Here is an 18,835-nt window from a genome sequence, read left to right as displayed (position 1 = left end):
ATGTGCTTGGCCACAATTTTTTAGTATATTTCTTCTTGGTATTTTTATTGTGCTGTTGTGTTTTGCACCACAAAATAAAATGAAGCTGGATAGAGCCAATCTAAGACCAGATTTAGCCTATTGACAAGAAAGTTTTAGATTCAGACCAGGGTCTGCTACAATCCAAATTCTGCAAGAACAATAAGGGAAATTTCAGGGTGATGAGCAAAGTTGGTGATTTCCTTACCATATGACTGGGAAGTCCCATGGTTTATCAAAATATCTGTTATTTTAACATTATTACACATATCAGTTGCCATTGCTAATCTGAAGACTTCATGCTCAGTGTGGATTTGAAAATATCTTTATTTTATGACTATGAAAGTAAGACAAATGAAAAAGCCAGGATTCACATCCCAGTACTGCCAGCTATTAGCTGAACTTAGTCTCTAAGTCTCAATTTTCTCCATCTGTGAAGTGGAGATAACAATAACACCTACATGTAGGCAGATAGGGTTGCTGTAAAGATTAAACGAAGTAATTTATATAATAAATACGTTATCTAGTTCTGTATAATATTCTATAGATACCAATGGTGATTGTTTGAAGAATTATTTTTTTGTCTTTAATTGCTCATTTTAAAACATTCTTGTTCCAACATTTGCTGGGTCTCAAAGCCTCCATTTCAAAATAATAAAACTGCCTACTGAGGTTTGGACCTCTTTCAAATTTCCCAGCATGTGTCATTTTTTTCTTTGAATTCAATATCACACTTAAATGTTTAATGTATCATGTTCGAAAGGTATCATTGTGGAATAGAACACAACTTTCGCTTGTTTAATATGACCTTAACTCTCACATACCTCAGGCTTTGTATAAATTGTTCATTCTGGTCCAGCCTAGGGGATATTGTAGAATGCTTTACACACTAACTCTAACCATTTAACCAATGGTTAATAAATCTGTAATATTCAGACTTGTCAATCTTATAGTTTAAGATGCACAAAATCCATTTCAGAAACCATATAGTATAAGGAAAGATTAAAATCTTAAATTAAACCTTTTTCCTGGTGCCTAGAAGGATTTTAAACTCAGTAAACAGTCAAATGATTTTGACTTGTGTGTAATCTACAGTTGATTTTATTGGAAAGTACCTCACGCTGTGTTTTGATTTGGATAATAAAAACATTTTTCTATTCCTGAATAGTCACAAATATATATTTTAAACAGAAAGAAAATAAATTTGTAAGTGGAGATTGTTTATTTGCTCACAATAGTTTTCTAGGTATTCATCATACTCCCTGCCATTACAAAATGATTACATCATGGACAGAGCTGAATAATGGGCAAAACAGTCCATGCCTGTAGTTCCCAAACCTGAACGAACATTAGAATCACCTAGGAAGCTTGTGTAAAGACAGATTCTCAACCCCAAATTTACTAAGAATCTCCTGGGATAGAGTCAAGAAATATAGAGCTTTTTAAAAACTCCACATAGGACTTTGATATGCTACCGAGTGCTTTTAGAAATAGTAGCCCAGAGGACCAAGGAACAGACCTAGGTATTGTTGAAACCAAATGATTCTGGGAAAACAATGTTTTACTGGATGTGTCAGTGGCGTGCCAAGACTACAAGAGGTAATTGTGGAAAATGGCAAGCCGCTGAAGGGAAAACAGCCACGTGACAACAATGATCTCCGCAGCATGAACTAGTAACTAGGAAGCTTTACCTACCCATCCAAAAATCTAAAAGGAATAGACATGATTTACCAAAAGCATGGATCACACTCACCAAGTGAAATTGGTGAATTACAATAATTTTTTTCTCTGAAAACATAAATCCACCAGTTTCTCTTGAATGTCTAAAGCAAGCTTGTCCAACCTAAAGCCCGGGGTGTCTTTGATTGCCACCCAACATAAATCCATAAACTTTCGTGGGTTTTTTTGCAATTGTTTGTTTTAAGTCATCAGCTATTGTTAGTGTTAGTGTGTTTTATATGTGACCCAAGACAATTAATCTTCTTTCAATGTGGCCCAGGGAAGCCAAAATATTGGATACTCATGGTCTAAAGCCAAAATACTGGCTAAATTTTATTTGATTTTTTAAATATGCATTTTGTTTTGTGGTTAATGTGAACAGAGTAACCTTAGACAGGTAAGTTGCTGGGAGAAAAACTGTCTATGTGGTTACTTGGCAACCGAAAAATTACCTAGACAATTAACTGGATTTTCAGTTTTCAAATTATTGTTCCAATGCTATAAATAAACTAAATCTTAGTACATGTTTATAAGTCCTACTAGTGAAAGGTAAGATCTAGAGAATAGTGACAATACCCAGTGGGAGAGTACCTGTGATACTGATAACAAATGTCATGTACATATATTCATATTACTTGGTGTATTTGCCATTTGTTAAACTCCTACTATGTGCCAAACACTGATAAGCTCTTTCTCTGCCTTACCTCAGTTAATTTTTGTGCAAACTCTAGGAGACAGGTAATATCATTATCCCCATCTTAAGGTAAGAAATTTGAATATCAAAAAAGTGATATAATAATATGCTCAACGTCACACTGCAGAGCCAGGATTCAAATTCAGGTCTACTGTCTGCTATTGCCTTTTAAGACCAGTTCCTTCCTGTCTTTGGGGTAACCTTAAATCCAAGTCGACTTTTCATTTATTGACCAAAGTCTCTCAGATTTATGATGGATCAACTATGATGTTTGAAATAGTAGCTCAGAGAGCCAAGAAACAGAGCTGGGTGTTGGTGAAAACCAAATGATTCTGGGAGAATAATATTTTACTGGGAGCATCAAAACCAGAAGAATTATTCGTGGAAAGTGGTGAGCCCCTGAAGGGGAAATATCCACATGGCAACAATAACGTTTTGCAGTGTGAAGGAAGTAGTAACCTGAAAGCTTTACCTACACATTCTAGAAGGAATAGACATGACTTAAAACCAGATTCCAGGTGCAGGAAGATTGTAGTTAGGTGGGAGGGGAGGAGAGTCACTTCTCAAATTGCTGTAAAGAGATCATCCAAATTCTATTTTAAAGTCTTGGTAAATATTCCCCTATCTCGCGGGTAAACCCTCATCTACTTTACCTTATTCTTTCTTGATAAATGTCAGTAGTAACATTGCCAAAACACTCCAAGCTCTAGAAAATCAAGATCTCTAGCCTTTTGAGTATCATTTGAACCTCTAAATCAGGTGATGTACAAACAGCATATCCTTATAAAAATTTTGCTGAATTAATGGAGGAACACAATGGTGAGCGAGCCTCCACATCTATTATGCAGTCAAATGTAAATTGTGGATATCCTGCCATTTAAAATTATTCAAACATTTGATTTTCTCTTAAAGTCATCCTTCCTCTACATTAACTTAATCTTAAACAGAGACATACACACAAAGAGAGAGAGGCAGAGAAACAGAGAGATATTTCTTCTTTAATGACAAACAGAGCACATACATGTATTTTCCAAAGACTGCCTCTTGTCTTATGGATGTGCAATTTTTTTCACCTTTCAGAAAAGGACATATTGTTTTCTAACACGGAATGGACTCCACTATTTAGTTGTCCTCTGGCCTTGGGCAAGCTGCATAATGTTTCCCAAATTCAGGTTTCTCATCTGTACAAGGGGATATTAAATGCCTACCTTATACTGTTATATGAAGTAAATGAGATGGCATGGTAACACTCCATTATTGTTTGAACCTCCAGGTAATATAAACCACGTTAGTTTATTCCTAAACATTCCCTCTCACCTTTTACCAGCTCTCAACATTGGATCAGGACTTTTGTATTCATATTAAAGAGAGCATTTGTATTAAAGAGAACAAAGGATATATGTTACCTTAATAGGTTAAAAATTATGGAAAATTAAATAGCAAATGCTTCATGGAACATAAATGGTTTACTCAGAATAAAAACGGAGATAGATAACCCTGCTGTTTAAGAATCTAAACATTCAAAATTATTTAAACTCTGAAGTTAATAATGAGTCTTTCTAATTTATCAAGATGATGACTGTATTTTGAACTGTTCTAGCCCTTAATCATGTTCTAATTAACAATGCCATTGCATTAAACACATACTTTTTCTCACTGAGGATGGTGAGTCATTTAGGTTTAACACACAGTATTGAAATACTGGTGCTTTTCCTTTAACATTAATATCTTACTCCATTAAAGAAGGAATTAGCAACAATTCACTGAGAAATAATTTTTATTAATATTGCTCTAGAAATATAAATGTTTTTATTTATCATTTTGATTAAAGGTTACCTAACCATAATATGGTCTATTTATGGACATTAGACATCTTGGCATTCAGTTAACTCATCAGCTGCAGTGTATTATATCGGATACTATTCATTTAAAGTCAAAATTTACATTAGCTTTCTAAAGGATTCACGTTACATTAATTGAGATGATTCAACATTGACAGTTGTTTCACTTTTCTTAACTTATAAGTGCAATAACCAAATGATGAGGAGTGTTGAGTTTCAGAAGAAAATGTAAAACTCACTTCAGTGGTTTGCATTTTATTTTGGATATTTAAAAATGTATCTTTCATTATTGAGTTTTAATATATGCTAGGCATTTTGCTAAGAGATTAACAAATATCTCATTTAGTGTTCATGATAACTTAATGTAGTATGTCCTATTGTTTTCCTCATTTTACTAATGAAAAAGGTCAATTTAGACACTCCAGGCTATTTTCTCTAGGTTATTCTTTAAGTAGGTGTCAGAGCAGGGCTGACCCACCATGGGTCTGAGTCCAAGTCTGACTCAAAACTAGTATGCTATATTTTCTCGATATTTTTCAACCTAAACAGTGCCTAAAGCAAATGATTTTTCATGAGTTCTACTGTAATCCCATTTAAAAGCTAAAAAACTGATTTTTGCTGTATATATAGGAAGTATGAATGAAGACAATGTAATTCAGGATCAGTCCACCCAGTAACCCAATAGAATCATTTTATTTGTGGCTCAAAACTTCATGGGATGTAATTCATTTGCCTTTGGGTAAATTGATTCCTCTATTCATGTAACTAACATGGAAATGATTTCTGAGCCCCACTCAGGGTCAAAATATGATGCTGGACGCCCTAAAAGTTACAAAGAGGAAGGAGACACTGTCCCTCTTGTCAGGAACCCTACCATCTAGTAAGGTAGAAAAGACATAAATGATAACTATTATACAACCAATGTTAAATTTCCATACAATTGGTATGAATGAGTTCAAGAGGGTCCTATTTTACTTCTGTTCCCCACAAAAGGCCTAATCAAGATGCCCCTACATATATAGTGCAGAATTTAGCTCGATTTGTTAAAAGCACCATGTTAAGTGCAACCCAGTGTTTTGAAACAACTGCCTCTATCAAACTGAATTAATAGTTTCCTCTTAGAATTTTTCCTGTTCCAGCTCCTAAAAAAAGATTTAAAAAAGGATTATTGATTGACTTGTCCCATTGTAAAGTATGCACCTGCTGTGAAACGAAGCCATGGAGAAAAAAAAAAAAAGTTGAATAATTTAACTTTTTTATTTGTAAAGATAATCAGGGTTTTTCTGATTACATCTTAACTTCATAAATGTTAAATAACCTATCAGCATCTAGTTGTTGTAAATTATGAAAAGGAGCATTGCAAGGAATATTAACCAACAAAATCCTTGTTCTTTAGTGAACAAGAAAATGTGTTATGGCAGCTTGTCATTGTGCGACTGGTAACTTTGACACCAAATAACAAAACTGCCATTTGCACTTAGGGTAAATTGGTTCACCTGAGCTTCCACTGCTCCTCTTGCTCTGACATAAATTTATGAACTCGGGAACTAACCAAGTCGTGTGGCTTCCCAGCTGACTTTTAACAAATATGCCCATTTCATTTCATTTAGTCATCAGAATACCAGGGGGCTCAGTCGTTTCAGACTCATTGCAGATGGTATAGGGTTTGTAGGAACACAAGAGACTTTCATGTCACAGTCCTGTAAATTATGACAGTGGAGGGGGCTCTCTTTCCTAAATGCATGTCAGTGTTTGACGTGTTCACGGCTTAGAGGAGCATTTTCTGTTTCAGTACCTCATAGGTATATGTAAAGGACATTTATTTCTAATTAACGAAGAGGTGAAAAATACATTTTCTATGCTCATGGTTTGGCTAGACATGTTTAAATCTGGATTAAGATTATGTTTATATTTGACATGCAGTAGAAGCACAGTTTTGTTCCCTCATCCCCTGGGAGTCCTGTCCTTTTTACAACAAAAGTTTCTTCTTGAAGGATGCAAGGCCTGGAAGCAGAAGAGTAGGTACAGACTGAAGACATAAAGTAAAACAACCTCAGATGAATTGGAGGGAATGCCACTCCAAATTACTGCTAAGAATGAATAATACAATATTTTCATAGGAATGCAATTTGATCGTATCCAAGTACACATAAAAAATAAAACCAGATAACAAAATAGTGTTACAAAGACATTAACTTGAATGAATGTAACATTTATTTGTAGTTGGAATAGCAACTTTATATGAAAGATGGATTCAAAAGTGTTTGAGGGCACATGAAAACAGTGCCATAGCTGTTTTTTGTTCTTTATTTCATTTTGTTCCATTTTGTTTTGTAGAGATGTTGACCATTTATTAAGTACTTTCTATGTTATGAGAATATATTAAAAGGCTTACAGTTATTTTCTAATTTAATCCTCACAGCTCTCTATGAGGTAGCTATTAGTATCATCATTTTACACATGAAGAGACAACATTCATAGAGGTTAGTTAATTTGGCAGTGGGCGCTTGGGAAATAAGGGCAGAAGAAGGATTTGATCTGTCTGACACCACTCTGTGGTGTGTCTAGTTCAACAAGAATGATGGCATGTTTTTATGAATGTGTGTTTGTCAAACTTTTCTGTGAGAACTGTCCTAGGAACAAAGAAGACAGGATGAACATGCAATCCCAGGTGGTCTGAAAACAGAGCCTGAAGCAATCATCATTAGCTTGCAATTTCTTTAACGTCTTGCTTTTTATCTTAAAAATTCATGTAAATTTGCCATTGTATTCCAGTGTTTGTCTTCATCCAAAAAATAATATATTATACGATTGATCGTTTGGGAAAACATTTTCTACTAATCTCATTGGCTAAAGAGTGATAACACTGTTATATTTCAGGATATTAGGAAGATCTGAAGAAAACTAAGCCCAATAACAGGTTCAAGGTTCCAGCAATTCTTCCCCTCTTCATTTTATCATAAATATGTGGGTTCACCGCGAGGCAGAGGTTTCAGTGAACCAAGATCGCGCCACTGCACTCCAGCCTGGCAACAGAGCAAGACTTCATCTCAAAAGAAAAAAAAAAAACAAAAATCAAAAAAACCCTGTGGTTTCAAACAACAGCTTTTATTACTCCCTGCTTTACTGCTATGGCAGGGTAACAATAGGGAGAAATGCCCAAAATGTGATATGGAATGCTTTGTCATTCCAGGATACTCTGGATGGAAATTTCCATAAGCATATCTTCCTGCTGAAGGTCAAATTGCAAACTGAAAGGGTCCCCAATTCTTTCTTCACTCTCTCTTACTGCCTCAAGCAACGCGCTCCAAAAAATATTTTTTGCAGAGAGGAAGAAGAAGCCTGATTACATTACTCTTTGTTTTACCTCTGGCACAGTACTTAAATTTTTCTCATCCATTAATGAACTGAGTCTCAAATGGTCTTTATTATCAATTCTCCTTATCCAACTCTCAAATTTCATTTAAATTATTACAGTCTTGTTGAGTAAAAACTGCCAGTTTTGTCATGGAGTGGTGAATTAGGCCTGGAAGAATAGCCTTTAAATAGGCCTCTTACGTGTATTCACCATACCAGTAAAGAGAAAAAGTTATTTTTTAGGCATTTAATTTTTGTTATGGCATCTTTTCCTGTTTCTTTGTGGAGCAAAATAGTATAGAACTCTTTATTACTGGAAACTAAGTGGCAGTGTCGTGGGTCAGGCCAACTTTTCATCCATGTCTAGGGTAGAAAATGCACACTGAGTTCATTTTAAAGCAATAGCGAGAGACTAAAATTACATTGTCCTTTGGTTACAGTATGAACAGTTATACTTGTTCAGCACACTGGCACATCAGCATAAACATTTTCTTCTGTCCTACAGTTGGTTCATTCTGAGGTGACTATTACAGAGTCTTCAACTCTACAATTGGCTAGCAAAAGTTCTAATCATTCACCATACATATAATTTTCTAATCTTGAACTTTTAGAAAGAAAAACTCACACCCAATTTTTGTGAACAAAGAAACGGGATTCTGCTGGTTCCCCTTCCTCAAACAGGGAAATATGTGTTTCCCAAATTTTCCACATCAAAGTGATATTCCAAAAAGAGGTACAGTAAGTCCTTAATGTCATTGATAGGTTCTTGGAAACTTCAACTTTGAGTGAAAAGATGTATAAGGAAACCAATTTTAGCTTAGGCTACTTGACACAAGCAAGATTTAAGTTGCAAGGCGTATTTCTGGTCACGAAAACATCACCAAACTAAACATCATCAAAGAAAGACCAAAACACTTCTAATATTAAACTGAAATAAATATGAGCTATACATACATTTAAGAAAGATTAACAGAAACAAGATCTTTTTTAACCTAAGTTTTGGCAAATCAGCGAGTGACAACAGCCACAGGGATAAATGTTTTTGAGCAGAAATTAGAAGAAACTCCCCTTACCACCATTCATTAGTAAAAAACAATCACAAATAGGGCAAGCTCACGGAAGGCTTTTGTACAGCATTGTTTATTATACATCTATATGATAGTAACACACTTAATGAATCTTTACTTTACAATTATTCATTCATTCATTCATTCATTTTCTGACACACTTTTTCCAGTTCAGGGTAGGGGTGGCCAGGGCCTAACCAGGCAACTCAAGGCCATTCCGTCACAGGGAACACACACACACACCCACACTCACTCAGACTAGGACCATTCAAACACACCAATTAATTTAATGAGAACATCTTTAGGATATGGGAAAAAACTAGAGTACTCATAAAAAACCCACACAGACATGGGGAGAACATGTAAATTTCACACAGACAGTGGCTGCAGCTGGGAATCAATTTTTTTCCTCATCAATATTAATGAAACAATGTTGAATGAAACAACATTATTCGAGGACCTACGATACTATGATTGTTCCTGTATTTGAATATCCTTTGACATGATCCCATAAATCTCCAGGGCAGGTGTATTTCAGGTTGGGATACTTGGTCTGCAGAACTTTAAATTTCTACCTGTAACATGCTTGTTCCATCAGTAATGATTCTTACTTATCCATCATTTGTTTCCTTGCTTCGGAACAGTCTCCAAGAATGACTCTGCCTTCCTGCACATGTTTTCTCAAACCTATCTTGTCATTTTTCCCCCAGGTGTCCTACTCTAAGATGCCATTATCAAGGAAAAGCATAAGTATAGTGATATAAGTGTTGGTGTCAGATGGGCCTAAGTTCAAGTCCTAGCTTCTCCAATTAATCAGTGTGCAATCTGAAACAAGTTATTTAACTTATCTGAGTTTTAGTTTTCTCATCTTAAAAAACAGTAGTATTTATCATGCAGTATTGTCTTAAGGGTTCATTCATTCATTCAATCAACTAACATTTATTGAGCTGCTACTTTGTGCTAAAGTCTAGGCAGTGGAACCACATTGGAGAAAACAAAGTCCTAATTTATACAGTTGACATTCTAGTAGTATTAAATGAGATAATTCATGCTGCCTGGCATAACAGAGGGATGCAATAAAATGACTCTTCATGTTCGTACTACTTCTGCAAGCATTGTAAAGACTTTCAAACTGGTTTCCCTATGTCTTGTCTCTCATGTTTTTAAGCCACTATTCACTTCCCAACAGTGCTATCATTCTAAAATATAGATAGACTCTCATTTTCTTGTTGATACCTGCAAAGTCTCCTTGTTGCTGATTATATATAAAGCCCAAATTTCTCAAAGAAATAATCGATGAAATTTAGTAGTCACTTGAGTTTGGGAGTGAAGAAGGCAGGATCCACTCTAAAAGTCTTACTCTAAGATTTCCATCCTAGGAAAATGGGAAGATGGTATTATGACTTACCAAAAGAGGAAACCTAGGAAAAAGAACAGGCTTGGGAGTGGAAAATATAGCTAGCTCTGTTTTAGACTTGTTGAGATTATAGCCTCTGAGGAATATCCATGTAGAAATGCCTAGTAGGCTGTTGAAAATACAAAGCTGTAACACAGGAAAGATAGAAAGCTAGAGATAAGAGTTTAGGAATAAATGATAGAATGTTAGTAGTTTAAGCTACTAGAATAAATGTTCCAGATAGTTTAGCCATGATGCTCTAAATTTAAAATAAACATTCTCAGTCTGGGTTGCCAAATTTTACGCAATCTAGCACCTTTCCTGAGGAAGCAATTGATCAGTACTTCTGAAGATGATCAATATCTCCTTCAGACACCTCTTTTTCATCTATCCTACACAAAATCCTGAGCATCTTTGGTTTGTACCAGCCCTTCCACTCGGTAAATATAGAGGCCACATCTATAAAAAGCAAAACCACATTTCATTCCTTAGACTTCATCTCTCTTAGGTCATTGAGTCCTGTGCTTTCTCAGTAATGTTATCTGTAGATTCCACTGTTTCTAGAGTAAAGATAGACTTATGTAGGTACTACAGAAGTAAGTAACTAAACTCATAAATGTTAAAAACTCTCAGATCAAGGAGAAAATGTAATAGGAAATTTCGTTATATTCTTCATTCAAAACTCATATCCTGTCCTTGAAAAAGTATGCCTGTTGTTCACGACCAAATAAAACTTAACAAGCATTTAATTATATAAATAGATTTTGATGAGGCTAAACTGACAAGACTTGCTTTCTTTAGGAAGGAATGGTGAAAAATGGCAATGATTGAACCCAAATTTTCTATGTATTTAGGGCCATAAGTCTCACTGACAGTGAACTGTCCTGGCCCAATAATTAATGCACTGGGAATTCTCTAGGTAGACCATGATTTGGATATTTTATGGGCTGTTATGTCAAGGATCCATATCAGATAGGAGGCATACACAATGCTCGACAGAAAAATTATTGTCACAAGCAAAATCGGTGTTGTTTTTTATGAACTTTAAAAGTAAGTAAGCCTAGAAAAAATATATGACAGCATAATTGCCTTATATGTTTTAAGTGAAATGTGCCTTCATTTTTATTTGCCAATAGAGTATACTTTTAAATAGAAATATTACACTTTTAAAAATAGATTATGCGATTATGCACATCTCTTACTTTTGGAATACACAGTCTAATATTTCCCAACTTAACTTTTATGCAGCTTTTAATTGCTATAGTAAGAAGTAATTTATTTTTCAATTACAACTTTTTTTTTTTTTTTTGAGACGGAGTCTCACTCCGTCACCCAGGCTAGAGTACAGTGGCACGATCTCAGCTCACTGCAACCTCTGCCTCCTGAGTTCAAGCGATTCTCCTGCCTCAGCCTCCCAAGTAGCTAGGATTACAGGCACACACCACCATGACCAGCTAATTTCTGTATTTTTAGTATAGACAGGGTTTCACCATGTTGGCCAGGATGGTCTCGATCTCCTGACATCATGATCCACCCACCTCGACCTCCCAAAGTGCTGGGATTACAGGCATGAGCCACCATGCCCGGCCTCAATTACAAAATTTTAAATAGACATTATTTTTAAGAGACAAACATTTGTTGCCCATTCTGTATTATATGTATACATACATACGTATATATATGTGTGTGTGTGTACATATATAATTTGTTTATGTTCTCTCTCTCTCTCTTTAAAGGGATCCTCATCCCCAAAATTCCTGTGGAGTACAATGTCTTACTCAATGATGGAAGTGTAACACCTCTGGCCTTCTCCGTTGGTCATCACCAATCCACCCTTCTGGAAAATTTGGCTCCATTCACACAGTATGAGATAAGGATACAAGCATGTCAAAATGGTGAAAGTCTTTCAGACATTTGGCCTGGGTGTTTATGAAAAAGTATTTCATTAAAAAATTTCATTAAAAAGGAATAGATTCTCAGTCCAAATACAAAGACTAACTTTTCATTTCTTATTTGTAGTGGACTGCTTACCCAGAAAAATCACAGTCTGGCATCGAGTGAAGCATTATGCATTTCTGCACATTAAATCATGAATATTTAAATATATTAAAATGGTGGTTTTGCAAAGTCTTGTTTTATAAGGCCCTTTGAAAGAAAAACACCTAGCTCACATAAAGGAGTCTCTGGTAATATAAAACACAAATGAGTATTCCAAAAATTTCACAGAAAATATATTTACCTTGGCTTTATTTAAATTTTATCCAGGAGGAGGAAGTGAGAAGTTATTTAAAAGTTGAATTATACCCAAATGAATCGTGCATATTTTATAGTGCTTCCTTGAACCCTACTTCATGTATACAAACTATCACCTTGTATTTCATGGTTTAGGCTGTAGTCAGTGAAATTTTCATGTATCTGTGTTGTGTTAAGGAAAAGCCTCCCCTATTTCCTTTCTCTCTCCAAATGGATAAATAGCTAAATATAAACTGAGATTTAGGGTGGGAGAACAGGGAATCAAGAGAGGTATACATTATTTTATTTATCTCTTTTAAATTAAGTATAAACATTAACAGATATGGATATATTATATATATTATATATGTGTATATCATATGTAACATGATACATGTGATGTCATCATACGTGTTTTATAACATATAACACTCATTTGCTAAATAAAGTATGTAACTCACCTTAATATACAAAACATTTTGCTTCACCTTAAAGAAATTTATCAGACTCGATGTGCAGTTAAAACTCCTGTATTAAATGTCCTTAGGAATTTCTCTTTCCACATAGTGCTAGTTCTCATGGAGTTGGTTAGAATTATGAGTCTGCAATTTTGCTATGCTGAACTCATCAGAAATTGCTAGTTGATTTGTCCACTTTTCTCTAAAAAATGGACCATGGCATTTTTGTTTGAGGGATATTGCTTGCTCTGATCTGTCTTCACCTGGTAAACATGAAAATAATTTTAAATTAATGTTTTATTGATTTAAGTGCAAGTCAACATCTGCATCTCCGTGTCCCTGAAACTGTGCAATGGAGGTACAATATCCTTCAAATAAATTGTTTGATTCTTGTGTGTTTGAATAATGTCCATAAGTTTAAAATATTGGCAAAATAAAATATTATTAAAAGCATACAAGATGTGTAGGCCACACAAACACTTGTGAAATTCAAGTGCATTATCACTTTCTGGTTAGAATGACTACAATAAATAGAGAATCTTGAGCTCAGACAAGAATATGCCTTATTGTTTATGTCTATGTAAATATGTGGCTAATTAATGGGTTTTCCAAAAATGATTTTCTATTTAAATGTTCACATCCCATAAAAATTTATCTGAAACACATGTACAAGTATATATGCAAAAGCACAGGTAAAAATAATTTTCATGATATCAGTACCCTTCTATATGAATATGTAGCTCTTTTCCTTGCTTGAAAAAATTACTGAAGACCTCAATTTATTTTCAAGGAAGTTGTGGAGTTAGCAGTAGGATGTTTGTCAAAACACCTGAAGCAGCCCCAATGGATCTTAATTCTCCTGCTCTTAAGGCACTGGGGTCAGCTTGCATACAGATTAAATGGATGCCACCTGAAAAACCAAATGGAATCATCATCAACTACTTTATTTACAGGTAAGATTGGCTGTTACTATTATTTTTAGTTATTTAAGAATGTGTACTGCTCCAACACGGCAGAATCAAGTGCGTTTTATATTTCCATAAGAGCATGAATGGGAATTCATGTTTTGTTTTTGTGAGTTTTTTATTTGTTTGTTTTGTTTGTTTGTTTGTTTGTAGTACTTAACAGTGGGGACTGAGATTGGTGCTCAAACTTTTACAAATTAACCAAGGAAAAAAGTCATAACTACCATAAAACATTTTGGATAGAGATCTGTTTGAAAACTGAGACCTTATAGCCCACATAGACTTATATTTAGTGATGGGACAGAACAGCCCTCTAAAGCAGGGGTTCCTAACCCCCAGGCCACAGAGTCCATGGCCCATTAGGAACCAGGCCACACAGCAGGTGAGTGGCTGGTGAGCAAGCATTACCACCTGAGCTTCACCTCCTGTCAGATTAGTGGTGGCATTAGTTTCTCATAGAAGTGCAAACCCTATTGTGAACTGCGTGTGTGGGAGATCTAGGTTGTGCCTTCCTTGTCAGAATCTAATGCCTGATGATCTGATTGGAATAATTTCATCTTGAAACCATACCCTCTAACTGCACCGCACCAGTGTGTGGAAAAACTGTCTTCCACAAAACCAGTCCCTGGTGCCAAAAAGGTTGGGGACCACTGCTTGACCAAGAAAACATAGTCTTTCCAGAGAGGAAACCAGATACAAGACAAGAATTCTAATATTTCTCATTACTTATTATGCAGAGATTAAAAAGGTTTTTCTCCTCCTCCAAAGACGGTGCTTTTCATAAGCAGGAAAAGGGGCTCTCCTCTCCAGTTTTCCTTCTGTTTTAATAAGCCTCCACTCCACTGGTTAGATGGTGTTATAGCAGCTTGTTCCATCATGTGCAGAATTTATTGAGTGTACCTACCTAAAATAAAGAGGGAATAGGGAAGAGAGGAAGAGAAAGATTGAGGAAAGAGAGAGAGACAAAGAGAGATTGAGAGAGAGAGAGAAAATAGTGGAAGAGAGAGATAGACCATGAACATTTTGGTTTGAAGGATATTTTGCTCTCTGATCTAGTCTTCACCTGATCAACATGAACATTGCTTTAAATTAATGTATTCTTTAAATAAATAATGAATGAGAAGGAGAAGGAGCAGGCAAAGGAGGAGCATGAGGGAGAGATGTAGGTAGGGTGAGAAGAAGAGAAAAAATAGAGAAAGTGAGAGGGAGGGGAGTAGAAAGTACAATGCAAAGAGCCAAGGGGGCAAATAACCTGTCAACTGATGGCCTGCTACTTAAGACAGAAAACACAATCATTGGTAGACATACAGGATTTGCAGATTGAGAAACCCAATCCCATTCTGAAACCAATGTATTTCCTTTGAGTGTACGAAGCAGAACACCTTTCCTCTCAGACCCTCATACCCCGCACCTCTTCAACATCCTTTGTTAGTGTGTCCAGCAACCTCAGGCCTTCCCTTATTTGGTCCTCTGCCCTGGAAACTTAGTGAAACTTACTTAGGCTCTTCTTATAACTGTAGATATTGAAATCCTTTGATTCAGATCAGTCTTCAGTGATGAGCTAAGGGCTTATAGAAAAAATTACAAAAGGAGAAAATATTATTGCATTTCTGGTTATGTAAATGACATTACCAAAAATGAGCAAGCCAAATTTCTTCTCAGCAAACATTAATCTGAAGAATAATATTTCTGATTCAAATACACATGAACATGTAAAAATGGCTAATGTGAATTTACATTTTACGCTAAGCACATTAGTGCAGGCTCTAAAATGCCCACCCTCTTGAAATAGTTTTCTTTCATCTACTTAATGATAATTGCATGAGAAAAGCACATCAAATTCCTATTCAGAATAAAGGGAAATAAAGTATCTGTTATAGACCAGGACGTGGCTTCACTCTGTTAGTTTTGTAAATAAAGCTCGTGATTACAGTGACTATTCCATGGCAGCTATAGAGAGGGAAAACAGGAAATATAATGCAGAAAGCCCGCTTCAATGAAAAATACTGTAAATTGAATTTGACAGCATTTGATGGCATCTGATTATTCTAGTCACAGCCAAACAATGATATAAAGAGTAATATGAAACAGAATGTGTTACTGCCTAGCAGACTCAAAAGCAATAAACCTTCCTCCAATGTGACACAATCACTTCACAATCATAATTGTAGCCTGTTTGATACCTCTGAGTACAGCAGAAGGGCACTGACTGACATAGATACATTTTGTTTTTTATTTAAAGTGAAATGAAAATGGCGCACTGGGGCTCCAGATACAATCGTTATATTCACCTACATAGGCATGAATCACTTGGCAGTTATTTCAGCTGAAGTTTAAATGTGCTTAGACAACAACAATATCAAATTTTTCTTAGATAGCTGCAAAAAAAAAAATCAGAAATTTGTAAGGACAGAAATAGAATGGAGACACATAGTTCTTTTTCATTCTGAGACTATACAGAGCCCTTTATATAGTTATAGCCACCAGCCTGCAGTATTTCTGAGGAGGTTATGGCATGTAATTTCAGCTTCATCATTGGCCTTCTCTTTCTTCTATCGGCACCAAAGGAAGTACATTTAGCTCAAACCAAAGATGGGGTTTGGCCTATGCAGATATTTTTATTAACTTGCAGGAAGCCCACTTGTAAATCTCATTTGAAAATGTTTGCCACTCTTTTCTCACCAAGCCCCTGAATCATTTTCTCTTCTGTAACTATCCTTTATTATTTAAATATTTCCTCTAGATATTATCCTATTAAAAATATCTGACCTATTAAAGACAGAAGATGTTTATGACTTCAAAAACAAAACAAAATAACCTAAATATTATCCTATTAAAAAGTGTCTGCCCTAATAAAGATAGAAGATGTCTATAATTTCAAAAACAAAACAAAGTAACCTAGTAAGAACAAGCTATTAATATGATTCCCTCTGCTTAGTTTATCTGTTAATTTAAGCTACTTTGTTGACTATACATAAGTCACGACAAAAGATTTGCTACAAAAAATTTTGTAAAGAATAGAGACCAACATTTAAGTTAGTGTTTGCAATCTGTTTGTTGACCACATATAGACAAGACTATCTTGGACATCTGCTTCCTCCTCTCAATGAGTTTGGCTTGTATAATAGTGATTCTTCAGTATTCCCCCTTTATTTTATATCTGTAATCTTGCAAGTGGCAAAAATCTCATCACTTCCATCTATAAAATCCATCAAATACATTAAATTGAGACTTTACAAAACATGTAATAAAATAATCTCCTCCCATTAGGAGCTTTAATTTTAACAGAAACCAAATTTCATGGGGTTTATTATTCTCCTGAGCTTTCTCTTTAAATAAATAAAAAGACTTGATCAATGTACATTGAAAGACAAAACTACATACAAACACCCTGTAAACACTGTACAAATACAAACAAGTGATGGCACTTCCTTATGAGTATTTAGTAATATTTTAAAGGATAAAATCTGAAATAGTTTTGAAGACTGTATGATATGAAAAGGTTTTCAAAGTAGGAAAGTGAAAACAATTTATAAAATGGATAATTAAGCTGATTGAGTTAACTAAGAAAAGAAGAGCATTGAATCAAAGGCAAAGGAATTTTGATGTAATTCAATTTGTATTGGGTGGAAAGATGGATATAGATATGAATATTTACATAGATAGATACAGATAGACAGAAGACAGACATCCATCTGTCCATACATGTACATATCTACTGAGAGAGACACAAAGATCTATGAGACCTAAGCCCTTTCACCAATGATCTTCACTACAGTGGGAGATAGAAGACAAGCTAAATAAACAATCGAAAGCATAAAATATATATTGGAAAATAGAAATATTTACCAGAAACTTTAGAGAAGAATTCTCTGTCTAGAATATTCATGGAACACTTCATCAAGTTGATGTTATTGAGACTAGGCCTTATAAAATGAAGATTTAATGACTATTTAAATTGTAAGAAAAATACATTTGTTGGAAAAAAATGTTTTAACAGTAGAGAAGATTACCAAGGTTATTATTCATTCTTATGATTTACTCATGGCATACATAATTTTCACTAATAGAAGTAACATGATTAATTTTAATATATTAACATTAATGTTTTCTATTTGTATTTTCTTCTTCATAAAAAGAATTATATTGTCCATATTGTTCTGCACACATACACACCTAATTTCTTTTAATGACTCATCAATATTCTGTTATATGGATGTGTATCATATATTATTTAGCCAGTACCCTGGTGATGGCAAGATAGGTGATTTTCAAGTTTTCGTTACCACAGCAATTATCTAATAAATATTCTTACAGTAAGTATACAGAGAATTATTCTTAGTACTAGAAGTACTGGGTCAACTTTTTGTGCATTTAAAATTGTTGAGTATTCCTAAGTTGTCTTCCAAGTATTTTATGTAAGAATTTCTAATTCTGAAAACTTTTAATACAGAGTCAATCTTCCAAATCTGTCAGCTCAATATTTTAACTGGCACATTTTTGTTGTTTTAATTCACGTTTTGATCATTATAAGTAAGATTGTTCATTTACTTAAAATATTTATCTTCTATTTGGGAGGGGTGTGTATAATATATTATAAATTCTTAGACTAATTTTCTACTGGATTATTTCTTATTGTCTATATTTTTTCCACATTAAAGAAAGTCTCCCTTTAATGATCATATTAAAAATAACACATTAATTGTTTCTTCCAGCACTTTTATGGCTCTACTCCTTATTTCTAAATATAGAATGAATATTGTTATAGGAAATTAGGTAAGAATTCATTTCTTATAAAATGCTAACTAGTTCATCAACATTATTTCATAATCCACTGATTTGAAATGTCACTCATACAAAATTACCATGTGCATCGGGTTCATTTTAGGACTTTGTATTCTGTTTCACTTGTGGTAAATAGGGATTTTAACAAGCAGGGCCTAATGGTGAAGACATCATAAGTGAATAAAATAAATAGAATAAGCAAAATTTCTAACACATAAGCATAGGATTCAAGGAATGGTCAGTTTTGACTGGAGTCATTGCTATTAGTAGGGGACATTTAGAAGATCAGCTTAATGACAGATT

At 34.6% G+C, this 18,835-nt stretch overlaps 1 protein-coding gene across 1 annotated transcript in view; it reads left to right on the top strand.

Annotated features, from left to right (window-relative positions):
- Window positions 1–18,835, top strand: part of LOC105493520 (usherin) — a 789,359-nt gene that overhangs the window by 660,984 nt on the left and 109,540 nt on the right. The window contains exons 58-59 of the mRNA XM_024796490.2: window positions 11,829–11,987; window positions 13,573–13,735. Coding sequence (XP_024652258.2) covers window positions 11,829–11,987; window positions 13,573–13,735 — 322 coding nt within the window. The remainder of the gene's footprint in view (window positions 1–11,828; window positions 11,988–13,572; window positions 13,736–18,835) is intronic.

This window comes from Macaca nemestrina, chromosome 1 (assembly GCF_043159975.1).
Source record: "Macaca nemestrina isolate mMacNem1 chromosome 1, mMacNem.hap1, whole genome shotgun sequence".
In the NCBI taxonomy this organism is placed as follows: domain Eukaryota; kingdom Metazoa; phylum Chordata; class Mammalia; order Primates; family Cercopithecidae; genus Macaca; species Macaca nemestrina.
This window is presented reverse-complemented; position numbering and strand designations above follow the sequence as displayed.